General features: G+C 33.6%; 1 protein-coding gene across 1 annotated transcript; it reads right to left on the reverse strand.

The window, feature by feature from the left end:
• Positions 1-6,811: 6,811 nt before the first annotated feature.
• On the reverse strand, positions 6,812-13,469 carry LOC130013118 (transmembrane protein 45B-like). The gene is made up of 2 exons (XM_056101666.1): positions 12,969-13,469; positions 6,812-6,815 (listed from the first exon to the last, which is right to left on the reverse strand). Exons 1-2 carry the CDS (start codon positions 13,454-13,456, stop codon positions 6,812-6,814), a joined length of 492 nt encoding a protein of 163 aa, XP_055957641.1. The 5' UTR covers positions 13,457-13,469.
• Between the last annotated feature and the right edge of the window lie 9,723 nt (positions 13,470-23,192).

The following is a 23,192-nucleotide window of genomic DNA, read 5'->3' on the forward strand; positions in this document are numbered from 1 at the left end:
TCAGTAAAACCTTCTGTCATGTCACATACATCCAGACGTTTTCTACATTACACTATATACCAGTAAAACCTTCTGTCATGCCACATACATCCAGACGTTTGGTTAACTCGTGCGCATTGGATCAGAAGGTCTGACATCGAGTCATGTGATGTGGTTTCAATTCCCCGCTTGTATGTGACAAGTTAGGGTTGCCTGTCCATCCTCGTGGGTTTTCTTTGGGTCCTTCTGTTTGCTCCCACTGCTAAAGTGTTAAAGACCACTATGCACAAGTGAATTATTGAAATAAAATTGAACCATATGTTAGTCCCGAATTGACCTATTTCTCTCTCTCTCGTTTCCAGGCCCTTCCTTCTGCACTGGAATATCTACCACCAGGAACTTTCTCGGCAAACAACAGGATCCTGGTTACCGAGTCAGCTCCTTATAACTCACTGGTCATGTCCATCCGGTCTTTTGTTTTAGGCCTGGCAAGGGACAATGTATAGTCCTCCAGATGGGACAAAAAATACAAGGTCCTGTATACACATTGGCATGCACGTAAAGAAACCTTGACAGTTTGAATTCTTTATGAGAGAAGGGCTAAATTTCCCTCATAGCACACTGTATGTCGTAGGCCCGTCTTCATTAGCCCAGTCTGAGCTGAACAGTAGGACGTTAAATCCCATTTCATTTCATTTCTTTTATTCTTTTGTTTTAGTCATATATGACGATTTGCCAGATAATTCTCATGATATGAAGTAAAGGAATTTTATCAAAAAGTTTGTCTTTTCAGTTCAGAATATTTTACTAAACATGTGTTCTGGTTAATTTTTCAGGCGGAATGATCCTATATCTACTGTCCGTGAAGCAGCATCATTGGCTTTGAAGCGTATGAATATTGAAGAGGCTCAAGAATGTATTAAAGTGACGGAAGTATTGTCCAGTGAAATGAAAGCTTTAAGACCGCAGTAAACGTTAACCGTCATGATTTTATTTTTCTGGTCATGGCTCGATCATAGATTTTATTTCTATTACTATCCGTCCCCTAATGCTCAAAAAATCCAAATTTATTTTGTTATTTTTTTTTTAAGAAGTACTTTTATTGTAAAAGTAACAGCAAATCCATTTCTAGAGAATGTAATACCAGATATATTTAACTCTTCAGACCATTTTGATTTCCTCTTCTTCAGAAACACCTGTAAAAATAGTATAAAAACACCTGCAAAACACCTGTAAAAATAGTATAAAAATACCTGTAAAAATTTCCTTTTTATTTCTTCTGGAAAAAAACTAATATAAAAACCAAAAGTACTTGATTGTGCTGTTCAAAGCTTCTAGTTTCAAATTGTTAAATTTTGAAATTTTAAGCAAATTATCTTTCGAATGATTGATATTAATATATTAATAATAATTTATTTATAGAGTGTCTATAATCCAATTTTTTTTTTCTCTATGGCGCTATTACATTATGGTAAAAGTACAAAATAAAAATATCATGAACCAAAAACCATAACAACTCTAAGGTGTATACAAAGCTTCTCAAGAATAAGATTTAAAAAGACACCAAAGAAACACCTATCATCATTGAACCATTAGAATAAAATATGGTATGAAATAATAAAAAGCAATCTCTGAAAACGTTTATGCATTTAACAATTAAAATGGCTTTGACACTTAGACCACCTTAAATCCCCTTAACTAGGGTCACTAACTGCCCGATAACCTAGGTGAATCTCTTAAACCATTAAATGTCAATTTCAATTTGAATCGGTACATTTCCATAGAACTCCTTTAACATTTAGACCACCCTAACTCCATCGCCAAAGTTGCAGTTTGCGATAAAAATGTGAAAGTAGTGATTAAAATTTTATTTTGCAGTACTGGCGATTCTTTTTGCGAACTGGCGGAAAATATCTAAAAATCCTACTCTAAATTAATCAACTGGCTGTAAATCTTGATCGCGTCAATGAGTAATACTAATCAGTTGTCTTGGATTAATGATTAGTTGATTGATAATTGCCAATGTCTAGGGTTGTACTGGTATTAATATAACACTCTTTAAATTTTCTTGAAGGAACTGGAGTAGTCAATATATACATTTACCAGGTACTGAACGGTAAAACAAGGAATGTTGCTCTACCCATCCTTTGATTGCAAGGCCTAGATCTAAACAAAACCCATATCGACCACTTGCTGGAAGAAATGAAACGATCTATGCAAGTAAACATCATAAATTTAATAGGATTAAAGAAGTCATTATGAAAACTTCTTATGTTGAGGTTAAGGCATTAAATCTTTATATTTGTATTTTTACACATGTTTAACCCTTTTGTTATTTGTTCACTATGGTAACCAGCTTACTGAGATTAACCCTTTTGTTATTTGATCACTGTGGTAACTAGCATACTGAGATTAACCCTTTTGTTATTTGGTCGTCACTATGGTAACACGCATACTGAGATTAACCCTTTTGTTATTTGGTAACTAGGTACTGAGATTTTAACCCTATTGTTATTTGGTCACTGTGATAACTAGCTTACTGAGATTAACCCTTTTGTTATTTGGTCACTATGGCAACTAGCTTACTGAGATTAACCCTTTTGTTATTTGGTCACTATGGTAATCAGCTAACTGCTATAGATTTTCTAATAATAAACCGAAACTGTTCTGCTCCATCTGGGCTAATGAAGATTGGCATATGCCACAACGTGTTTTATGAGGGATATTCTGCCTGGACAGTGGGGTTACGGCCTACTCTAATATCGAATTCCAACTGTAAAGGATCTTTCACTCACTGAGCTACTGCAGTTCCCAGGCACCTTATGACAACGTGTGATAAACTGGTTAGCTCATCCCGCGTATCGAAAGGGTTAATTTACTCACTGAGTTACCACAATTCCCAGGCACCTTATGACTATGTGTGATAAACTGGTTAGCTCGTTCCTTTAGTGAAAGGGTTAAATTTATTTTTTGTTAATTTATTATTAACAATTTATGTTTGGTGAAATTAGATTAGATTTGCTCAAATGAAAATGGACATATTTCATACTCAAAATATTCTTTTATGATTCTTTCAATCATCGAACCATTCCACTGGAAGTAGAACTTGAAAAAAACACTAGCAAGACTTCTAGTACTGGAAATGTATCTAATTGCACTGTCAATGTATAGTTTGTTCTGACTGTGTTTTGTTGTGTAGTTATCCTGTAATATCTGTTTGTGGTATAAATGTTAAATATTTTGGCAGAATTATTTTTGTTGATATATATATATCGTAAAATGATAGTGATTTATCGGTAACTGTTTATTGGTATTGGTAAATGTTTATCAGCATTGATATTGGTAACTGTTTATTGGTATCAGTAACTGTTTATTGATATTGGTATCGGTAAGTGTTTATTGGTAACTGATTATTGGTATCGGTAACTGTTTATTGGTATTGGTAACTGTTTATTGGATATTGGTAACTGTTTATTGGTATTGGTATCAGTAACTGTTCATTGATATTGATATTGATAACTGTTTATTGATATTGGTATTGGTAACTGTTTATTGATATTGATAACTGTTTATTGATATTGATAACTGTTTATTGGTATTGGTAACTGTTTATTGGTATTGGTAACTGTTTATTGGTATTGGTAACTGTTTATTGGTATCAGTTACTGTTTATTAATATTGGTAACTGTTTATTGATATCGGTAACTGTTTATTGGTATCAGTAACTGTTTATTGGTGTTGGTAACTGTTTATTGATATTGGTAACTGTTTATTGGTATCAATAACTGTTTATTGGTATTGGTAACTGTTTATTAGTATTGGTAACTGTTTATTGATATTGGTAACTGTTTAATGGTATAGGTAACTGTTTATTGGTATCGGTAATTGTTTATTGGTATCGGTAACTGTTTATTGGTATCGGTAACTGTTTATTGGTATTGGTAACTGTTTTTTGATATTGGTAACTATGTAATGGTATAGGTAACTGTTTATTGGTATCGGTAATTGTTTATTGGTATCGGTAACTGTTTATTGGTATCGGTAACTGTTTATTGGTATTGGTAACTGTTTTTTGATATTGGTAACTATGTAATGGTATAGGTAACTGTTTATTGGTATCGGTAACTGTTTATTGGTATCGGTAACTGTTTATTGGTATCAGTAACTGTTTATTGATATTGGTAACTGTTTATTGGTATCAGTAACTGTTTATTGATATTGGTAACTGTTTATTGGTATTGGTAACTGTTTAGTGATATTGGTAACTGTTTATTGATGTATAAAAATGTTAGTCTGTGATATTTGATTAGTTTCTAGTGAAACAGTTTTGATGTGGTTTTTTTTATTATTTAATCAGCCTTTGCTATATTTAACTATATTTTAAACCTATTTCAATTATATATATACAGGAACCCTAATTTAGTCTGGGTAACACCCTAAATCACACCTAGTTATTTTATATATTTAATATATTATGTTTGTTTATGATGTAGAGTCGTAGACGTACCAAACTTAATAGTATATATGGTATATATGGACTAAAAACATATTCAAACTAATTAATTTGTCATAATTTTGCTTCAAATCCTTCTCAAACATTGTAATTGCGAAGGAATGTCCTGCTATAAAAATTCGATCAAACCAGGTCATGTTTACGTCATGTGACTTACCTCTCTTGAAAGTCAGAGGAGAATTCATTGCATACATAAGACGATGTTGTCTTTAATCGCTTACTATTTATGACAAATATCGAATCCTAATTTAATTCTCAGCTTTATCCACTACCCGCGTCTTTTTCCATCTTTTTTATCTCAGAAAGTGTTGTGCGTCTAACTCTTCATAAAGTTTATCAACTTGTACATCAAGCGCTCAATGTTCGCGTGTGACCTTTGACATCATGCGTGCAGTAATTCCTAATCATCGGGCTGTTGATTAGGGGAACCCTTACATTTTTGTCCTGTATACGCTCCATGAGCAATTTTCGGGGAATCCAGTATTATTCTAGTAAGATTGGATATGTTTACTTTCCATGTATACTAAAATTACCATACTTTTATTGGAAATAACCACCCAATAAATACTTTTCTGGGAACCCATCTTTAAATACTCATAAAATACAGATGTGACGTGATCCTTTGATGTTGGCATACCATTATTACCAATAATACATAATACATTATTTATACTAGTTGCACATGCTGGATAGTGTTTGTGGTGTAAGTTGTTTATTGGTCTTGTGCAAGGTATATAGATATAGCCCTCATGCTAAACACACTCATACAATATCAATATATTAATTAATGTCTGGCACTCCACCATTAAACTATACACAATGCCATAAGATAATATTTCCGGGCCACACTCCCACATTTTACTGACCTACCAAGTCCGCTGAAACTTGTACAATTTGACACCTAATGAAAAAAATAATTCCAAATTGATTAGCAATCAATGGAATATGCTCAATGTTTTAAAAAAAAAAATAGCTCAAATATCTTACAAACCCAATACATGTATTCCCCCACTTCAAAAGTATCATATGTAATGTTTTATCATAGAATGAATGTAACCACTTTGGCGTCAGTAATTGTTTTTTAATCTCTGTACAAGCTACATAATAATATTAATCACTTTATTTTAAAGGTGGAGACTTTCTTACATTTTGCTCCTTTAAAAACAATCTCATCGTGTATAATATCTTTGTATGTTATAATATTGTAATGATATCTTTTTGTTGATTTAATATGATCAAATTATTAAATGTTTATGAGTGTATATGATATTTTTATTCATCTATTAAAATTCTATCATGTCTATCAAGTTTGTTTTAAGCATCTGCTTAAATGAAATGAAATGTTGTATAAAATGGACTAATCAAGGAGGGCACATGCCATACAGTGTGCTATGAGGGAAATTGTGTCTGGGCAGTGGGACTATGGCTTACTCTTATCTCGAATTCCAAGTGCCAAGGGATCTTTAATGTACACGCCAATATATACACGCCAATGTGGTTTTTCATCCCATCCGGCAGACCTTTATGATCAAAGAAACTGGACCTCCCAACCCAGATTATTATGAACAGAGATTAAATAATATAAAACATGACACTTATATCCAGGCGAGATCTTCCGTTATATAGAGGGGGGTTGGATGGCCGAATGGTTAGCACGCGCGCACTCACTCTCTATCATACGGTCTGTCATTGAGTCAACTGGCGGGGTTTCGATTCCCCGGGTGTACGTGACAAGGAGTAGGGTCGCCTGTCCAACCTCGTGAGTTTTCTCCGGGTCCTCCGGTTTCCTCCCACTGCTAAAGACCCCTACGCGCAAGCGAATTATTGAAATAAAATTAAATCATATGTTAGCCCCGAAATGACCTAGTTTGTGTCGAGTGGACGTTAAACCCCATTTCTCTCTATATCCAGGCAATATATGGAGTTTATTACAAGCAATATGTTTCCTAAATCGTATTTCATTCGTTATTGGCAAATAACAAATAATGAAATAGAATGAAACAAAAGGTATTTCTTTATTCGGGATTCAAATTTTGAAAAACAAGACAGAACATGTTACTTAATTCGGGATTCAAACAAAATTATTATTTTTTCTTGTAAATTTCATATCATCGTTATCCATTTGTCAAGTAAACTATGTCAGTCATGTATAAAATGAAATGGGGTTTATCAGAATAAAAAATCAAATCCAAAAACATTGAATTTAACTGAATAAATATTGTTTAAATTAAAACGAAGAATATAAATTAATAAGTCGTTTATAAAAACACAAATTTCTATAATTTTGTGTAATTTATTTTGAATATCACAGTTACATATTCAACTGAATAAAATAATGTTTAAATTTATGAAATGAATAAAGTAGTTTTAAATTAATATAAATACATGTAGTGTTAAATTAATAAAATAGTTTTAAATTATTATACAATAGTATTAAATTAATAAAGTAGTTTTAAATTATTATACAATAGTATTAAATTAATAAAGTAGTTTTAAATTGTGATCTTTTAGAGGCATTTAGTAACTGGATAGAGCAATAAACTATAACACATACTTATGAAAGAACAATTACTGATTTATTTAGGCGAGTATTTATTTCGAAGAGTATTCTCTCAAGCTTGAAAACGTTGATAGAATACTCTTCCAAACATCACCTAAATAAATCAGTAATTGTTCTTCCATAAGTATGTGTTATAGTTTATTAGTTTTAAATTATTAAAGTAGTTCTAAATTAATAAATAGTTTAAATTAATATAAAACAGTTTTCAAGTTAATAAAATAGTATTTAAATTAATAAAGTAGTATTTAATTAATAAAGTAGTGTTAAATTAATAGTATTAACAAAATAAAGTGTTAAATTAATATAATAGTATTTAAATTAATAAAGTAGTGTTAAATTAATAAAATAGTATTTAAATTAGTGTTAAATTAATACAATAGTATCTAAATTAATAAATTAGTGTTAAATTAATAAAATAGTATTTAAATTAGTGTTAAATTAATACAATAGTATTTAAATTAATAAAGTAGTGTTAAATTAATAAAATATTATTTGAATTAATAAAGAAGTGTTAAATTAATAAAATATTATTTGAATTAATAAATTAGTGTTAAATTAATAAAATAGTATTTGAATTAATAAAGTAGTGTTAAATTAATAGTATTAACTTAATAAAGTAGTCTTTAAATTAATATAACAATAGAATGTGCTATATGAAAATTAAAGTCGAAAATACTTATTAATCTCCAATTATAATTTTAACAAATAACTTGAGGTGTTGAGATGTATTGAACATGTATGAAAGCATTCTATCCATTTCGAAAACATTGAAATACGTTATAATTAGGTTTCTTACAGCTGGGACATCCTTCTTATTTGTCAGTTATTAATAAATAAAAAAGAATAGCTTACTTGACAGACAGACAGTAAAAATATGAAATTTCTAGGAAAAAATAATAATTTCATTTCAATCCTGTTCTGTCTCGTTATTCGTTATTCAAAATTTGAATCCAGAAAAATGAAACGCATTCTGTCTCTTTATTAAAATTGTTCAAGCTCGAAAAGCAAAATGGATTGTTTAATGACATAGAAGTGAAAAGAGTATTTTTTACTGCCAAGCCATCCTTCTAGTGGTGGGAGAATAACTAATTCTTTTTAAAATCCTTCAAACAAAAAATAGTTAGAGAGGCGAAATGTGCCGAAACAAAGAATCTGAAGAAGAAAAAACAAAAAATGTATTTTTCACATGGACGGCTAATGGCTGTAAAATTTGGTAATAAAAATGCCTTTTCCCTATATAACCAACGAGAAACTCGTAAAATGTGACTTTTACTGTTTCTTTTATATGGTTTTCGATGTCTCTGAATTTAAAGATAATTTCAAAAATCCAACATGGTAGAACTTTAAAATGGCAGCCAAAATGGAATCCAAAAAGACGGAATTTAAGTTAATCGTCGTTTATTTCTGTTGAATATGCCGTGTAACATGGGTGAAATTCCAAATTGCTGCTAAAATGAAATCCAAATTGCCAGGATTTAATTAATCGTAATAAAATGGCATTTTTTCCGTATAACCAGCGAAAATATTGTTCGTGTGGATATTGTAAAATAAAGTTTTCGGAATTACTGAATTCAAAGTCGGCTTCAAAAATTAATTTCCGATAGGATTGTCACACATCAAATTTGTGCGTAAGCTCGAAACACCAGGACAAACTAAAGAAAACACAAATTTACAGTCAGTTTTTCAAAAGAAATATCACACCGGGGAGGAGCGAACCACACCGGACCCCCATACAGTGGGAACCTTTCGTCCCCGGGTCCGTATCTGGTATAATCTACACCGATAGTAAACACAGGTTCATTTATGTCTGTTATTCATTTCACAAGTTCGTGCAATTGCCATGGTAATACTGTTTTTCGCCAGCAATGGACACTATACAATAGATATATGATACCTAGGACGGGCTGATCTCTTTCCCGTGAGGGGAACGACGGGGTTCTCTCCAACCAGGTTCGTAATTTTTTTTAATAAACCGACTGTAAATGGCGCTTTCTAGACTGTATTCTGGTGTTTTTAGCTTATGCATATATCTTAAAAACTCATGAAAAACGACGCAAGTTCATCACCTACGCAAGAACAATAACCAGTCTAGGGAACCCTGAAACTACCATACCCCTTTGCGGTCCATCCCCGAAAAATGCAGGGAACGATAGGACGTTAAAACATGTTGCAATTTCCAGCTTTACTTGATTACTTTAATTATCAGTAAACATATATACGCCGTATAAAATGAGAATTCGTATATTATTTTACAGTTATAAAAAGAAAATGTTTCCGTTTCAGCCAATAAACAATTTATTGTTACGCCGTGTTGCAAATTTCCGTATTACACGGTAGACCTTATCTTATCATACAAACAACTGGTATTTATTTTACAGGTATAAAAAAAGGTTTCCGTTTTATCCAATGAACAATTTATTGTTCATTCGTGTAGAAAGATATGATGTTAAATGTCTTACAAATTAACATTTGGTATATTAGTCATACATGGAAGTTTACGTTTAATTGAGAAATCCACTAAACAATTTATATTTATACTGAAAGGAAAGTGCTACAGGTGGTATGCGATATTTAAATGTTGTTTAAAGGGTGAGGGGGTCGCTCCAACTGGGCGCGAAATGTGTTTGAAAAACTGTATGTAAATAGTACTTTCTATGGCATATCATGGTGTTTCTAGCTTATGCACATGTTTAACCTGTGGCAATCTTAACAATTCATCTCAAACAAAGTAAATTCATGACTGACTGGGGGGGGGGGGGTATCTACGAAATAACATTAATTATGTTAGAGACCCTTGAAACTACCATAATCCTTTTCAGTCCACGGATCGCATAACCATTTTTGATCTAATATTAGGGCATAAATTCTTAACAACTACATATAAAACAACTTTTAATCCCGGTGAAGATAGTGCAAAGATACACAAAATGAAGAAAATTGCACTTGAAAAGGGAACGCTAAACATATGTTTGGAATTCTTAAATTTAATTTTGAACCCAGAATAGAATTCAGTAACCTTATTAGATATATTTAAAAGCAATATCCAAATAGAAATATCCCCATTATGGATTCTATTTTGATTGCCGTTTTAAATTTATAACATCTCAGCAGCAGGTCATTGACCAAGGCCCACACAAGTACCGCCGAAGGCGTGTCACGAGCTCGGTCCGAGGGGGTCTTTGGGGCTCTCCCCCCAGGAAAATTGTGAAAATTGACAACCGCAAACCCATTTTCCAAGCCTTTTAGACCAAATCAGAAGAAGGCAAATGTTTGATTTCCTGATACACTTAGATAACAGAATGACTTAAGAGCACTAGCATTAGATGAATATGAGAATTCTAGTACACTTCTTTTTTTGTGTTGTTTGTAATTTTGTTCCTATTTTTTCTTTCTCCTGTCCTGTCTCCTGTCCTCTCCTTCCTTCTTTCTTCTCCCCCCCCCCCTCTCCTTTCTTTCTCTTTTCTTTCTCCTTTCTCTTAGGTGGGCCCAGTTCGGCACTGAACATCTGGGCTATTCAAATTTAGTTTTAAGAGTCAGAATTGAACCCAGTATATAAGACAAATTACAAGCCATATCCAACGGACGAAAATGACGATTAATGAAATATCCACCATTATTTTATTTTTTTGTGGTGGGGTATGGCCGAATGGTTAGCATGTGCGCGCTGTATCACTGTATCATACGGTCTGTCATTGAGTCAACTGGCGTGGTTTCGTTTCCCTAGTTGTACGTAACAAGGAGTAGGGTCGTGGGCTTTCACCTGGTCCTCCAGTTCCCTCCCACTTCTAAAGACCCCTACGCCCAAGCGAATTATTGAAATAAAATTCAACCATGTGTTCGTCTCGAAATGACCTAGTTTGTGTCGAGTGGACGTTAAACACCATTTCTCATACAATGCGGTCGTATAGATGCTGCAGTCCTCCCATCACCTTTATCCTCTTTAACCCACTCCATCACTGTAAAGTTGATATCGTTGAGTAAGCAACAGACAATGTGTGAAATAGCTTTATTTAACGTCTGCTTCCACCGACCTGATATCGCAGACAACAGATAACTTTTATAAATGAATATATACGTCATTTTATAAACATATTGTTAATTATTAGTTGATTAAAATTGCTAGTAATCAGACGGAAGTCAATAAGTAGGTGTTTGGTCTCACTAAGGGGGAGAGAGAGAGAAATGGGTTTAACGTCCACTCGACAATGACTAGGTCATTTCGGGACTAACATATGGTTTAATTTTATTTCAATAATTCGCTTGTGCGTAGGGATCTTTAGCAGTGGGAGGAAACCGGAGGACCCGGAGAAAACCCACGAGATTGGACAGGCAATCCTACTCCTTGTCACGTACAACCGGGGATTCGAAACCACGCCAGTTGACTCAATGACAGGCCTCATGATACAGCGCGCGCATGCTAACCATTCGGCCATCCAACCCCCCGTCTCACTAAGGTGTTAAAACTGTGACCATTGAATAAAACACAGGTTTGTGAATTCAATAGGTTTGTGTATTATAGAAAGTCACGCCTTTCCACCAGTAGTCACATCTTGTACAGCTATTTACACACCTTATAATTACTAACCAATGATCACTTATATGAATTAATGACAAAAATTATCATCACTGAAAGGTCCAGGGTCCTGTTTCACGAAATTTTAACTAAGATAAAAATCCAAATTTTAGTAATTTGATTGGATAATATTAGACTGATTGTAGTGCTTAGCCAATCAAAATTGAAGTATCTACTAAAATTTTGATTTTATCTTTAGTTAAAATTTCGTGAAACAGGACCCCCAGGTTCAGTGGTGGGTAACAGTTTCACACGTAGTAGGCAGAAGCATCATATAAAACTTTGCAAAAACATTGGACTGCAAATTATAGTCATGCTTAAAGATGCATTATATAAGATTTAGACAAAGAGCTGGACATTCTTGCTATAATAGTTCGAAAATAGATATTGCATAATGAATATACTGAAAATTTCATTCAAATTACTTTACTCTGAGCCAAGTTATGATTGTTTATTATTGTAGCAACAGTACTTGACTTACGAGCCTTAGCCTTGATTGTCCATTTTATTGTTAAATTTTTAAATCTTGCAAATGCTTAAATCCATTGAAATCTCAGGCATCCGATATTCTAGAGATTTGATTATAGGCTTGTCATGTGAATAAATGTCTAACATCTGAGAGAGAGGGAGAGAGAGAGAGGTGAGGTTTAACGTCCACTCAACACAAACTAGGTCATTTCGGGACTAACATATGGTTCAATTTTATTTCAATAATTCGCTTGCGCGTAGGGGTCTTTAGCAGTGGGAGGAAACCGGAGGACCCGGAGAAAACCCACGAAGTTGGAAAGGCGACCCTACTCCTTGTCACGTACAACTGGGGATTCGAAACCACGCCAGTTGACTCAATGACAGACTTTATGATACAGCACGCACGTGCTAACCATTCGCCCCATCCCCACCCCCTAATCTAACATCTGAAGTCAAACTAAAGATCTGCCTCTTACATAAATACATTTTTAATAATTTCATTTTATTCATCACTCTCATCTACTTCTTCTATTACACACATATCGTCATGGTAACCAGAATTTCCATCAGGAATTAGTTTTTGCGTTGCCTCATTTCTACTCAAACTTTTATGGAACAAGGGATTAAAATATGAAATAATCCAGCCAATCAACAACACCGAAAGCAATACGACCCCAAAATGCCACGCAAAATGACAAGTTGCCAGCATCATATCGTCATGGCTGTCTCCGTGCCATTTTTGCGCTCCGAGTACCGGATTATACAAAACAAATCCTATTTCCCAAAACCAGGTTCCTTGTAGTATCAAACAGAAGCTGTGCATTAACGAGGGTAAGATATGCGAGGGGTATCGCATCATATAGATCACCGCGAACATGGAAGCACAGATCACATACAGCAATAATATATGTAGCAAATTGTCCACACCAGTTCGACCGTGTAGATGAAATTTAAATAAAATAAATTCCACGAAATAGGCCGATGCCAAACTTATATGGTTGATATACACAGAGAAGGTCAGATTGAAATGAGTCAAAATCTCTAAAACGCCATTTAATCCAAAAAATAAGTACATCGTCATATGTTGTTCGTTCATAGGATCGTGTAAAATTTCGTTGAAATTCTTTGCGTGCATTATTGTTCCGATAAAGCCGACTAAACACATTAAAACTTTTACGCAGGGTTCCACAGGAAAGTCTTTTAATTGCTTACAACAGGACCCAGCAGGATACCAGGTCGAACTTTTAAACCTTCCCTTGCTGTTTCGACATCGGTGATATCTACGAAAAGATTGTACAGTCTGCCACAGACCAAGGGCAAAGAAAAAAGATCCCGGGAGAGCGTGACCTCCGAAACTTCCCATTTTACAATTGTCTACAGATCTGTAAAAAATTACAATTGTTAAATTTTATTCCCATATTTGGGTACATGGATATTTCATTCAGAAAAAACAAATCAAAAAGGGTTTTATTTAAACAATATTTTTATTCATGGTATCTGAATGGGATTGGGGAACAGGTTTAACCAACGTAAAACCCCTCTCCCTATGTTATAAATATTTTAAATATATATATATAGAGAGAAATGGGGTTTAACGTCCACTCGAAACAAACTAGGTCATTCTGGGACTAACACATGGTTCAATTCTATTTCAATAATTTCAGCAGTAGGAGAAAACCGGAACACCCGGAGAAAACCCACGAGGTTGGACAGGCAATCATACACCTTGTCACGTACAACCGGGGAATCGAAACCAAGGCGGTTGACTCAATATGCACATGCTAACCATTCGGCCATTCGGACATCCCCCCCCCCCTCTATTTTCACTAGTAAGTGTAGCAGAACCGCAAACTGTAACCCAGGTTTCATTTAATCTTGTGTACCTAGCGCTAATTTCTTTCACATTCGTTTAATATCAAATCTTCTTTTAAAAATTTGTTAAAATCATTTAAAATCACCCAAAATAATGGAATTTGCACCTGTGTCCGGTTTAAAGCTGACTGATTAATTTTGATAATGAGTGTTCGGTTTACAAGTATTTAATTCCCCGACCCCTGTTCAAAAATTAATCATTATACATCAATAATCAATTGATTTGTTTTTAGTTTTTAACAGAAATTAAACGCCTGTTAACTGGACACTCATTATCAAAATTGAATGGTCAGCTTTAAACTGGACACAAGTACAAATTATTTTAAAATGATTTATAAAAGATTTTTACGAATTTTAAAACAAAGATTTGATATTCAATGAATGTGAAAGAAATTAGTGCTAGGTACAGAAGATTAAATAATACCCTGGTTACAATGGCACCACACAAAAGCAAAACATAAAGAACCTGTGGACACGACAAACTTTGCAAGAAATAAAGTGAATGGATCCGGAGGCCAGCCATAAGCGTCCAATGAATTTTAGTTTTTTATAATTATAACACAGAAAACAACCCTAATTTGTGCATGACAATGTACTTAACGGGTGCTTTAATTGCAGGATTAAAAAAAATGTAATAACGCTTACCTGTTATGGTCAACTGAAACTGTAGAGAATGTTCTAGTTAGGTAACCACCAGTGGAGGTGTATCCAACTTGCCGTGAACATTAAGCGATCTGTGAATCTATAATAAACACCGTTAGCAGTAAACATGTAGTTATATATAAATAGCCTAGTGTTGGTATGACAATCTGATTAAAATACAGATCTATATTTCGTTTAGTTTTTTTATACTTTCGATGGACTACACCACCTGAAGATCTGACAAGTTATAGCGATATGTCACGTCAGGGGTCAAAAGACTGACTTTTGACCTATGACGTCAGACATTTGATTAACCAATCAGCATTGATGTTACTAGTAAATCACCCACAGTTCCGTGAAAAACACGCCTAAAGCTCGCCGTGACAGACCGTTTCATTGGCTTATCCCTGAGACCATTCAGAACACGAGTTAAATAACAACTCTTCCAGATCCAAGTGTAGTAAAGACAAGTAAAACGAAATTTTGAACTATAAAAACGAAACGAAATACGATCTGTGTTTTAACCAGATTGTGTTGGTATGGCGTACTTTCTCATCAATCAATCAATGAAATCATATACGTTTAACTGTTCTGCTCCAATTAACCAGCTTATTAAGACTGTCATACCCCCATTCTACACACATACAGAGAACTATTCACTTCTAGACTAGACCTGAATGACCATCATATCAAAACATTACTAATGCAATAATCTCTGTATAAGCTAAATAATAATAATAGTAATAATAATAATCACTTTATTTATTTAGAAGGTGGAGAATTTCTTATATTTTAAATCTGTCATTGAGTCAACTGGTTGTACGTGACAAGGGGTAGGGTCATCTTTCTCCGGACCCCCCCCCCCCCCTGCTTAAGACACCATATGTTAGTCCCGAAATGACCTAGTTTGTGTCTAGTGGACGTTAAACCCCATTTCTCTCTCTCTCTCTCCATGTTCCAGAAGCAACGGCCACAAGTTTTATTACATCTAGCCGATGCTAAATTAGTCGGACATTCACGAACTTATAGGAATGTTATCTCTCTTTACCACTGACACGTGAACAATAGCATTGTCCAATCAGAGGTTGTGGCACAAACACACTCAAATCAAACACGGAAAACTTGACATTGAATGAACCGTGAAATTTGCAACTCAATTATCACAGGTAGACATTTTAGTTGGAAAGCGCGAGACTTGGTATTTCCGATAATATTTTCTATCAAGGAATCTGAGAGGTCCCCAGCTGGGTCAATAGCCAATCGAAATTAGTGACGAAGTATGCAGGGTATTATGGGAAGGGCTTGTTAAAGCGAGATCAAGTCTTCTAATGAAGATACTACAGCGCCAACATTATATAATAGAAAGAAATTAAATGAAATGAGGTTTAACGTCCATAGAGTGTATTATGAGGGAAATTTTGCCCAGACAGCGGCACTACAGCCTACTCTTATATTGAATTCCAACTGTCAAGGGATCTTTTGCATGCATGCCAATGTGTACACGGGACCTCGGTTTTTTGTCCCATCCGAACAACTAGACAGCTATCCTTGTCAGGTCCTCCATCCTGCATCACTGACAAGGGAGAGAGAGAGAGAAATGGGCTTTAACGTCTACTCGACACAACTAAGGTCATTTCGGGACTAACATATGGTTTTAATCTTATTTCATTAATTCGCTTGCGTGTAGGGGTCTTTAGCAGTGGGAGGAAACCGGAGGACTCAGGGACAAACCCACTAGGTTGGACAGGCAACCTACTCCTTGTGAAGTACAACCGGGGATTCGAAACCAGGCCAGTTGACTCAATGACAGGCCTTATGATACAGTGCGAACGTGCTAACCATTCGGCCATCCAACCCCCTGACAAGGGAGAACCACGCTATAATAGAAAGACACAGATGTCTACCCACTGCGCCACTACGCTTCCCGTTTTATCGAATATAAAGACATAGACCTTTTACCGTATTGACAGGCTTTTATTTACACATGCACAAACATTTACATAATAATTTGTTCATCACAGACATCAATAATATATCTAATTAATCACAGACTTTAATATGGCCTAATAAACAACCAAGTGGTATTTTCAGAAACTAGGGAAAACCAAAGTTGCCACAAAAAAACCTCAAATGGGAATAAGAAATCTGGGCATATTTAATAATGACTAAATCTAGCTAGATTTAAACTTTCATGGCCCAATAGCAATGAGAGCATTGAATAAAATAATAAGAGTTTGTAAAGTTCTGTTTTACAACTGGTGTTCCACAAGGATCAGTGTTGGGCCCCTGATAATATGGTTAATGTCATAGTTTATATGGCAATGTTAAAATAAGATATGGTCATTTAGACAAGCACACAGGGGTCTTTAGCAGTGGGAAGAAAACAGGAAACCCAGAAAACAGGGGACCTAGAGAAAAAACCCAAAGTTGGGCAAGAGACCCACCTGGTGATGTACATCAAAACCATACCACTTGACTCAATGACAACCTTATCATCTAAAGTGTAACCCAACTAAACTAATAGCTATATAATTATATTTCAAATACTAACACCAGTTTATTGTTTAATACCATTGACTTTGATTATAGCCAAAAATATTCAAAATAAAATGTAAATCTAAACTAACTTTGAAAATAACCAAAAATGTTGAAAATAAAATGTAAATCTATCTATATCCCAGTTATTCATATATTAAGTAGATTCAATTGGAGAACAAAAAAAAAGCCAAATGGAATGCTAATGAAGAAGTAAAAGTGGAATGCTAATGAAAAATCAAAAACGTAATGCAATAAACAAATTGCCTATAAAGAAATAAAAATTATTATGGTATTACAAATCAAAAATTAAAATATTACACTGTATATTTGAAACAGAAACAATAAAAAAATACAATAAATATATAAATTTACTAACATTAATAGATGAACACAAAATGGTTTGATAGCAGATTAATTACGTCGAGTTAAAGATACATTATGTAAGATTTAGAAAAAGAGCTGTCCGTTCTTGTTATAATAGTTCAAAAATAGAATATATTGAAAATTGAATTCTGTGCGAAGATATCAGTATGTGAAGATGTAGCGCAGATGGTTTATTATAGAAAATTTACTTGACAATCGCGACTCAGTCTAGATTATCCATTTTTAAATTAAATTATTAAATGGCAATTTTTATAATCCCTATAAATCGCAGTCATCCGATGATCTAGAGAGTTGATTATAGGTTTGTCATGGATAGGTTAATTAATGTCTAATTATAGGTTTGTCATGTTAATAAATGTTCTAACCGTTCTAATCTAGTTAAAATTTCGAGTATCTGATGTCCATGAGAGTTGATTATGGTCTGAATAAGTTAATTACTGTCTAATTAATAATTTATATAACATTTCAGACCAAAATAAAGACCTGCAATAGGCAGATTCATCCCCTGGATAAAGCATTTTTGATTAATGTCTAATTCATAGTTTATAAAACATTTCAGACCTAAGGAGAGACCTGCAATAGTCAGATTTAGCTCTTGCATAATGTATGTTTATTATAAAGTATCTTTTACACATGATTACATACAACAAGAATAAATAACTGTTAATTATTGATTTATATTATTCCTAGGATACTAAAACAAGCTAATGGTTTCCCTTCATTATTCAAATATAGACAACAAACAAGCTTAAATTTTTCACATAGAGAAAACAAACACCTCTTAATTATTCCAAATGTACATCTTACAAATGTATTGGTTCATGACCAAAAACAAATCATTACAAAGTGATATTGTTGGTTAATATCGGTAATGCTAAACTAATAAAGGTAATAGAAGCTTATTTAACCAATTTCCTACTGCAATATTTTGATGTTGAAGTCTGCTAATAATAAATTAAAGATACATTATGGGAGATTAGATAAAGAGCTGGCAGTTTTCACTATAATAGTTAAAAACTAGATAATGTAAAGGGAATTTGCTGAAATGTTCAGTTAAATTGATCCACTATGAACCAAGATTTTAGCGATTGAATTTTCGGCCTAGACTCCATCATTACTGAAGTCGGTAGGATAAAAAACATAGTCTTGATTATCCATTTCATGATTAAATTATGAATGGAAGTCGAACAGCACATCGGAACCTAATCCAATAAACAACGCAGGCTCTCGATGCCACCAAGAGTTGATTATGGTCTGGATAAGTTAATTAATGTCTAATTAATAATTTAGATAACATATCAGGCCTAAAGAAAGACCTGCAATAGGCAGATTTAGCTCTTGCATAATGTATGTTTAATAACGGGGTTTAACTAGGGTCATTGCGGTACAAATATGGTAAACTTTATTTCAATAATTTGCATGTGCATAGGGGTCTTGAGAACCCTGAGAAAACCCATGAAGCTGGGTATCCAAATAAGATATATTTTGGACGTGTAAACACATCATATTTGATTAAGATATTTAGATAATAAGATGAACAAAAATAAATATAAATAAATCTTGTTACAGTTAAAATTTTAGATTATAAGTTGATTATATTTAATTAGATGTATTCGATGAAATAAATAAATATTAAACTGTTTTCAACCTTATAAATACATGTAGTCCATAATGACATTGAACATCGCTCAGTAATAAATACATGTACCGGTACTCCGGAATGTCATGGAACATCGCTCAGTAATAAATACTCGGTAGTAATTAATGTATATCATAAAATCATGTCCTGGGGTTTTCCAGTTGAATTAGTAAACAGATATCCCCAATATCATTCCGCTCCACTCCACTAACCCCTGGGTTAATCTATGGGGGAGTAAATTATCTGCCCTTGATGATTGTGCTATTTTTATTGACCAATCAAAAACATTGTTAAATACAAAGGAAGTTGGCAAAGGGAAGTAACAGTCATCTTGTTGCAAAAACGTAAGCAATGAGGCCAAGACTGGTCTGTAAACTGTTTTTTGATTGGTTCGCAGATAATTGGAATATGTGAATATCCCCTGGATGAACCAAGGGTATAAATGAGTAGAATGGAATAAGACCACTTGGGAGACCAAGGATGGTAAACACTGAAGATTGGTGGATCTCCATCGGATGTCTGACCGATGTTTCAATATATTGATCGTACAGTTTTAATATTTAATAAGTTACGTCCGATATAACACACAGTTATGAGATTCTTTTATGTACCATTTATAAATAAATCTCTCTATATGGTTCAAGTTTAAAATTTGTCTGATATATTATTGTATTAACATATTGCAGACTTCCAACAGAAGTTACATAACACAACACAGTTCTAAGGATATATAACTATCACTAAATTATATACACAACATTTTATAACACGACACAGTTCTATGGATAACAATTACTATATCATATACACACAACATTTCAACAAAATATCACTGGTCGTTATCAAGCATCACTGGTTGTTATCAAGCATCACTGGTCGTTATCAAGCATCACTGGTCGTTATCAAGCATCACTGGTCGTTATCAAGCATACAATTTATTTTTATTTTGGGCCAATCTGATTAAAATACAGATCTATATTTCGTTTCTTTTTTTATACTTTAGATGGCCTACACTACATGAAGGTTGTGGAAGGTTGCATCCGAGGTTATACAAGCGGCTTTTGACCATATGATGTCGGACATTTGATTAACCAATCAGTATTGATGTTTCTAGTGGACTACCCACAGTTCTGTGAACCTCACGCCAAAAGCTTGCCGTAACAGACCATGTCATTGGCTAATCCCTCACATCCAGAACATGTCAATGATAACAACTCTTCCAAATCCTAGAGTTGTGAAGACAAGTATAACGACAGTTTGAACTATAAAAAAAACGAAATGAAATGAGATCTGTGTTGTAATCGGATTGATTTTGGGAGGGATTTTCTTGATAACGACTGGTGAAATATTGTTGAAACATTGTGTGTATAATAAAGTGATTGATATTGATTTTACTGTATAATTAGCCTTTATCATTGTAAACCAACAACAGACGTTATCTTTCTGCTGCTTGTATCATCCAACTGATTACGTTGATATCAAAGTCTTTCTTACAAATCAATGGGCAATTTATAAATAGAATAAACGAAACATTTTACAAATATCAAAAATAATAAATTACATAAATTACTCATATATCAGAAAATCTTTATACATTGGAATGACAAAATAACAAGAAATATTTTTAAATTCAACAATATTAATTTTTATATGATCACAAGAATACACAACAACAACCTTTATATAGATTTATATATAATTTCTTTAACCAAAAAAAAAAACCCAATAAAAATTTATTAAGAGACAGGAAATGTTGAAGATGTTCATAAGGAAGCAATGTAATTAAAAAACACATCTATATTTCGTTTCGTTTTTTTTTAATACTTTCGATGGCCTACACTACATGAAGATCTGATCATGACGTCAGACATTTGATTAACCAATCAACATTGATGTTTCTAGTGGGTTACCAACAGTTCCGTGCACCTCACACCAAAAACTTGCTGTGGCCAATCCCTCACATCATCCAGAACACGTCAATGATAACAACTCTTCCAGATCCTTGTGTAGTAAAGACAAGTTATACGAAATTTTGAACTATAAAAAACGAAACGAAATAGGATCTGTGTTTTAATAAGATTGATAAGGAATGTTATACAGAGTATCTCGTACAAATATTGATTTATATCAGATATACACACGTAAACAGAATTAATAAAACAATTATTGCGTTAACATACTCAAGCTAGGAGATATACTGGTATATGAAATCATGACAATAAATGTTTTTAATTTCAAATGATATCGCATCTTTAAACTAAAATTAAACTTGACTAAAGTAGGGAATTCTTCACAGTTTGCTTCACTCCTTGAAAAACAACTTGTACATACGGCTCATAAATTTGAATAAAAAAATGTTCAAACCACAGCGATCACTTAGCATATTTGAACGTGTCCTATTAATTTAATAGCCAAATCAAAAAAGGATTTTAACATATGACTTTAAAGACTTTGATCACCACTTAAGTATTTTTTTACGGCTGATGAACTTAAACCCCCAAAATATATAAAAAAAAATCATACAGCACTGATCGCTTGGCATATTTCAACGAGCTCAATGTATTTATATAGTCAAATCACATACAAACAACAACATTATTAAAATTAACAACAGACAAAAACTTTGAAAACACTAATGCTTTTTTAAATTTTCACATTTCATCAGACAAGGTAGGAAAAGCCTATCCCATGTCATGTTCCTGAAGCAACTACTGCGTGTTTCATAACATCTGGCCGTTGCTTGTTTACTTCACAATTTCCAAACTTATAGCTATGTTATCTACAGACATGGCAGCTGTAGCATCCAATCAGAGGTTGTGACATCGCGACCTCCACGGAAACCTTGACATTGAACGAACCTTGAACTTTGCAACTCGATTATCACAGGTAGACATTTTAGCTTGAAATCGCGAGACCTGGTATTCGCGACGATTGAGGAATCTGATAGGCTCACAAGTTGGGCTTGTACCCAATCGAATTTAGTGCTGAGATATGTAGGGTATTGGCGTGAAGACCTTGATAAGATGTATGTAGTTAAAGCGAGATCAAGTCTTCTATTGAAGATGATCCCACTGTTGGTTTTATGGATGTGTCAGATTTACTGAATGTTCAGCGCTATAGAAAACGATTATTATCATTATTATTATTAGTGAAGCATGGATGACATTATCAGTTATTTATGAAAATTAATCTTGTATGAATTAATTAATGAATTAATTAATGACAATCTACAATCTATCTATTACAGTTGTTAAACAGCTGTTTTATCATTTTATCATATCTACTCTGTTTTTCTTTCAATCGCTTCATGTCAATTATATAATGTTTAATTTATACGTTGAATATTTTACATTTAACTTTTTATGTATCGTACAAGGAGTATAAATGACTGTTTCCTCTTATACAGAACATTATTGGTGTGTTCAAAATTTTTTTATTTAAAGGCGACATGATTTGTTGAACTGAGCATTGTTGATACTCTATTGATAGTAGATAATGTATAAAATATCTGCAATGGCCAGAGTTCTCCTTTAATTAATTTAAACAATGTCATTTGATGATGATGATGATAATGATAATGATGATGATGATAATAATAATTGTAGCCAATAGGGAATGCTTTAAGCAATATATACATATATATTAAAAAGAAACAAGTCGGAACTGCTTACTTCAATACAAGTAATTATACATGGATCTCCAAGTGGCAGTTAGCGAATGAGAAACCCATTAACAGAATACAACTTTAAAGGGAAACAGAGAGAGAGAGATAAATGGGGTTTAACGTCCACTCGACACAACTAGGTCATTTCGGGACTAACATATGGTTTTTAATTTTATTTAAATAATTCGCTTGCGCAAAGGGGTCTTTAGCAGTGGGAGGAAACCGGAGGACCAGAGAAAACCCACGAGGTTGGACAGGCGACCCTACTCCTTGTCACGTACAACCGGGGATTCGAAACCACGCCAGTCGACTCAATGACAGACTTTATGATACAGCGCGCGCACGCTAACCATTCAGCCA

Source organism: Patella vulgata, chromosome 6, assembly GCF_932274485.2.
Source record: "Patella vulgata chromosome 6, xgPatVulg1.2, whole genome shotgun sequence".
NCBI lineage: Eukaryota > Metazoa > Mollusca > Gastropoda > Patellidae > Patella > Patella vulgata.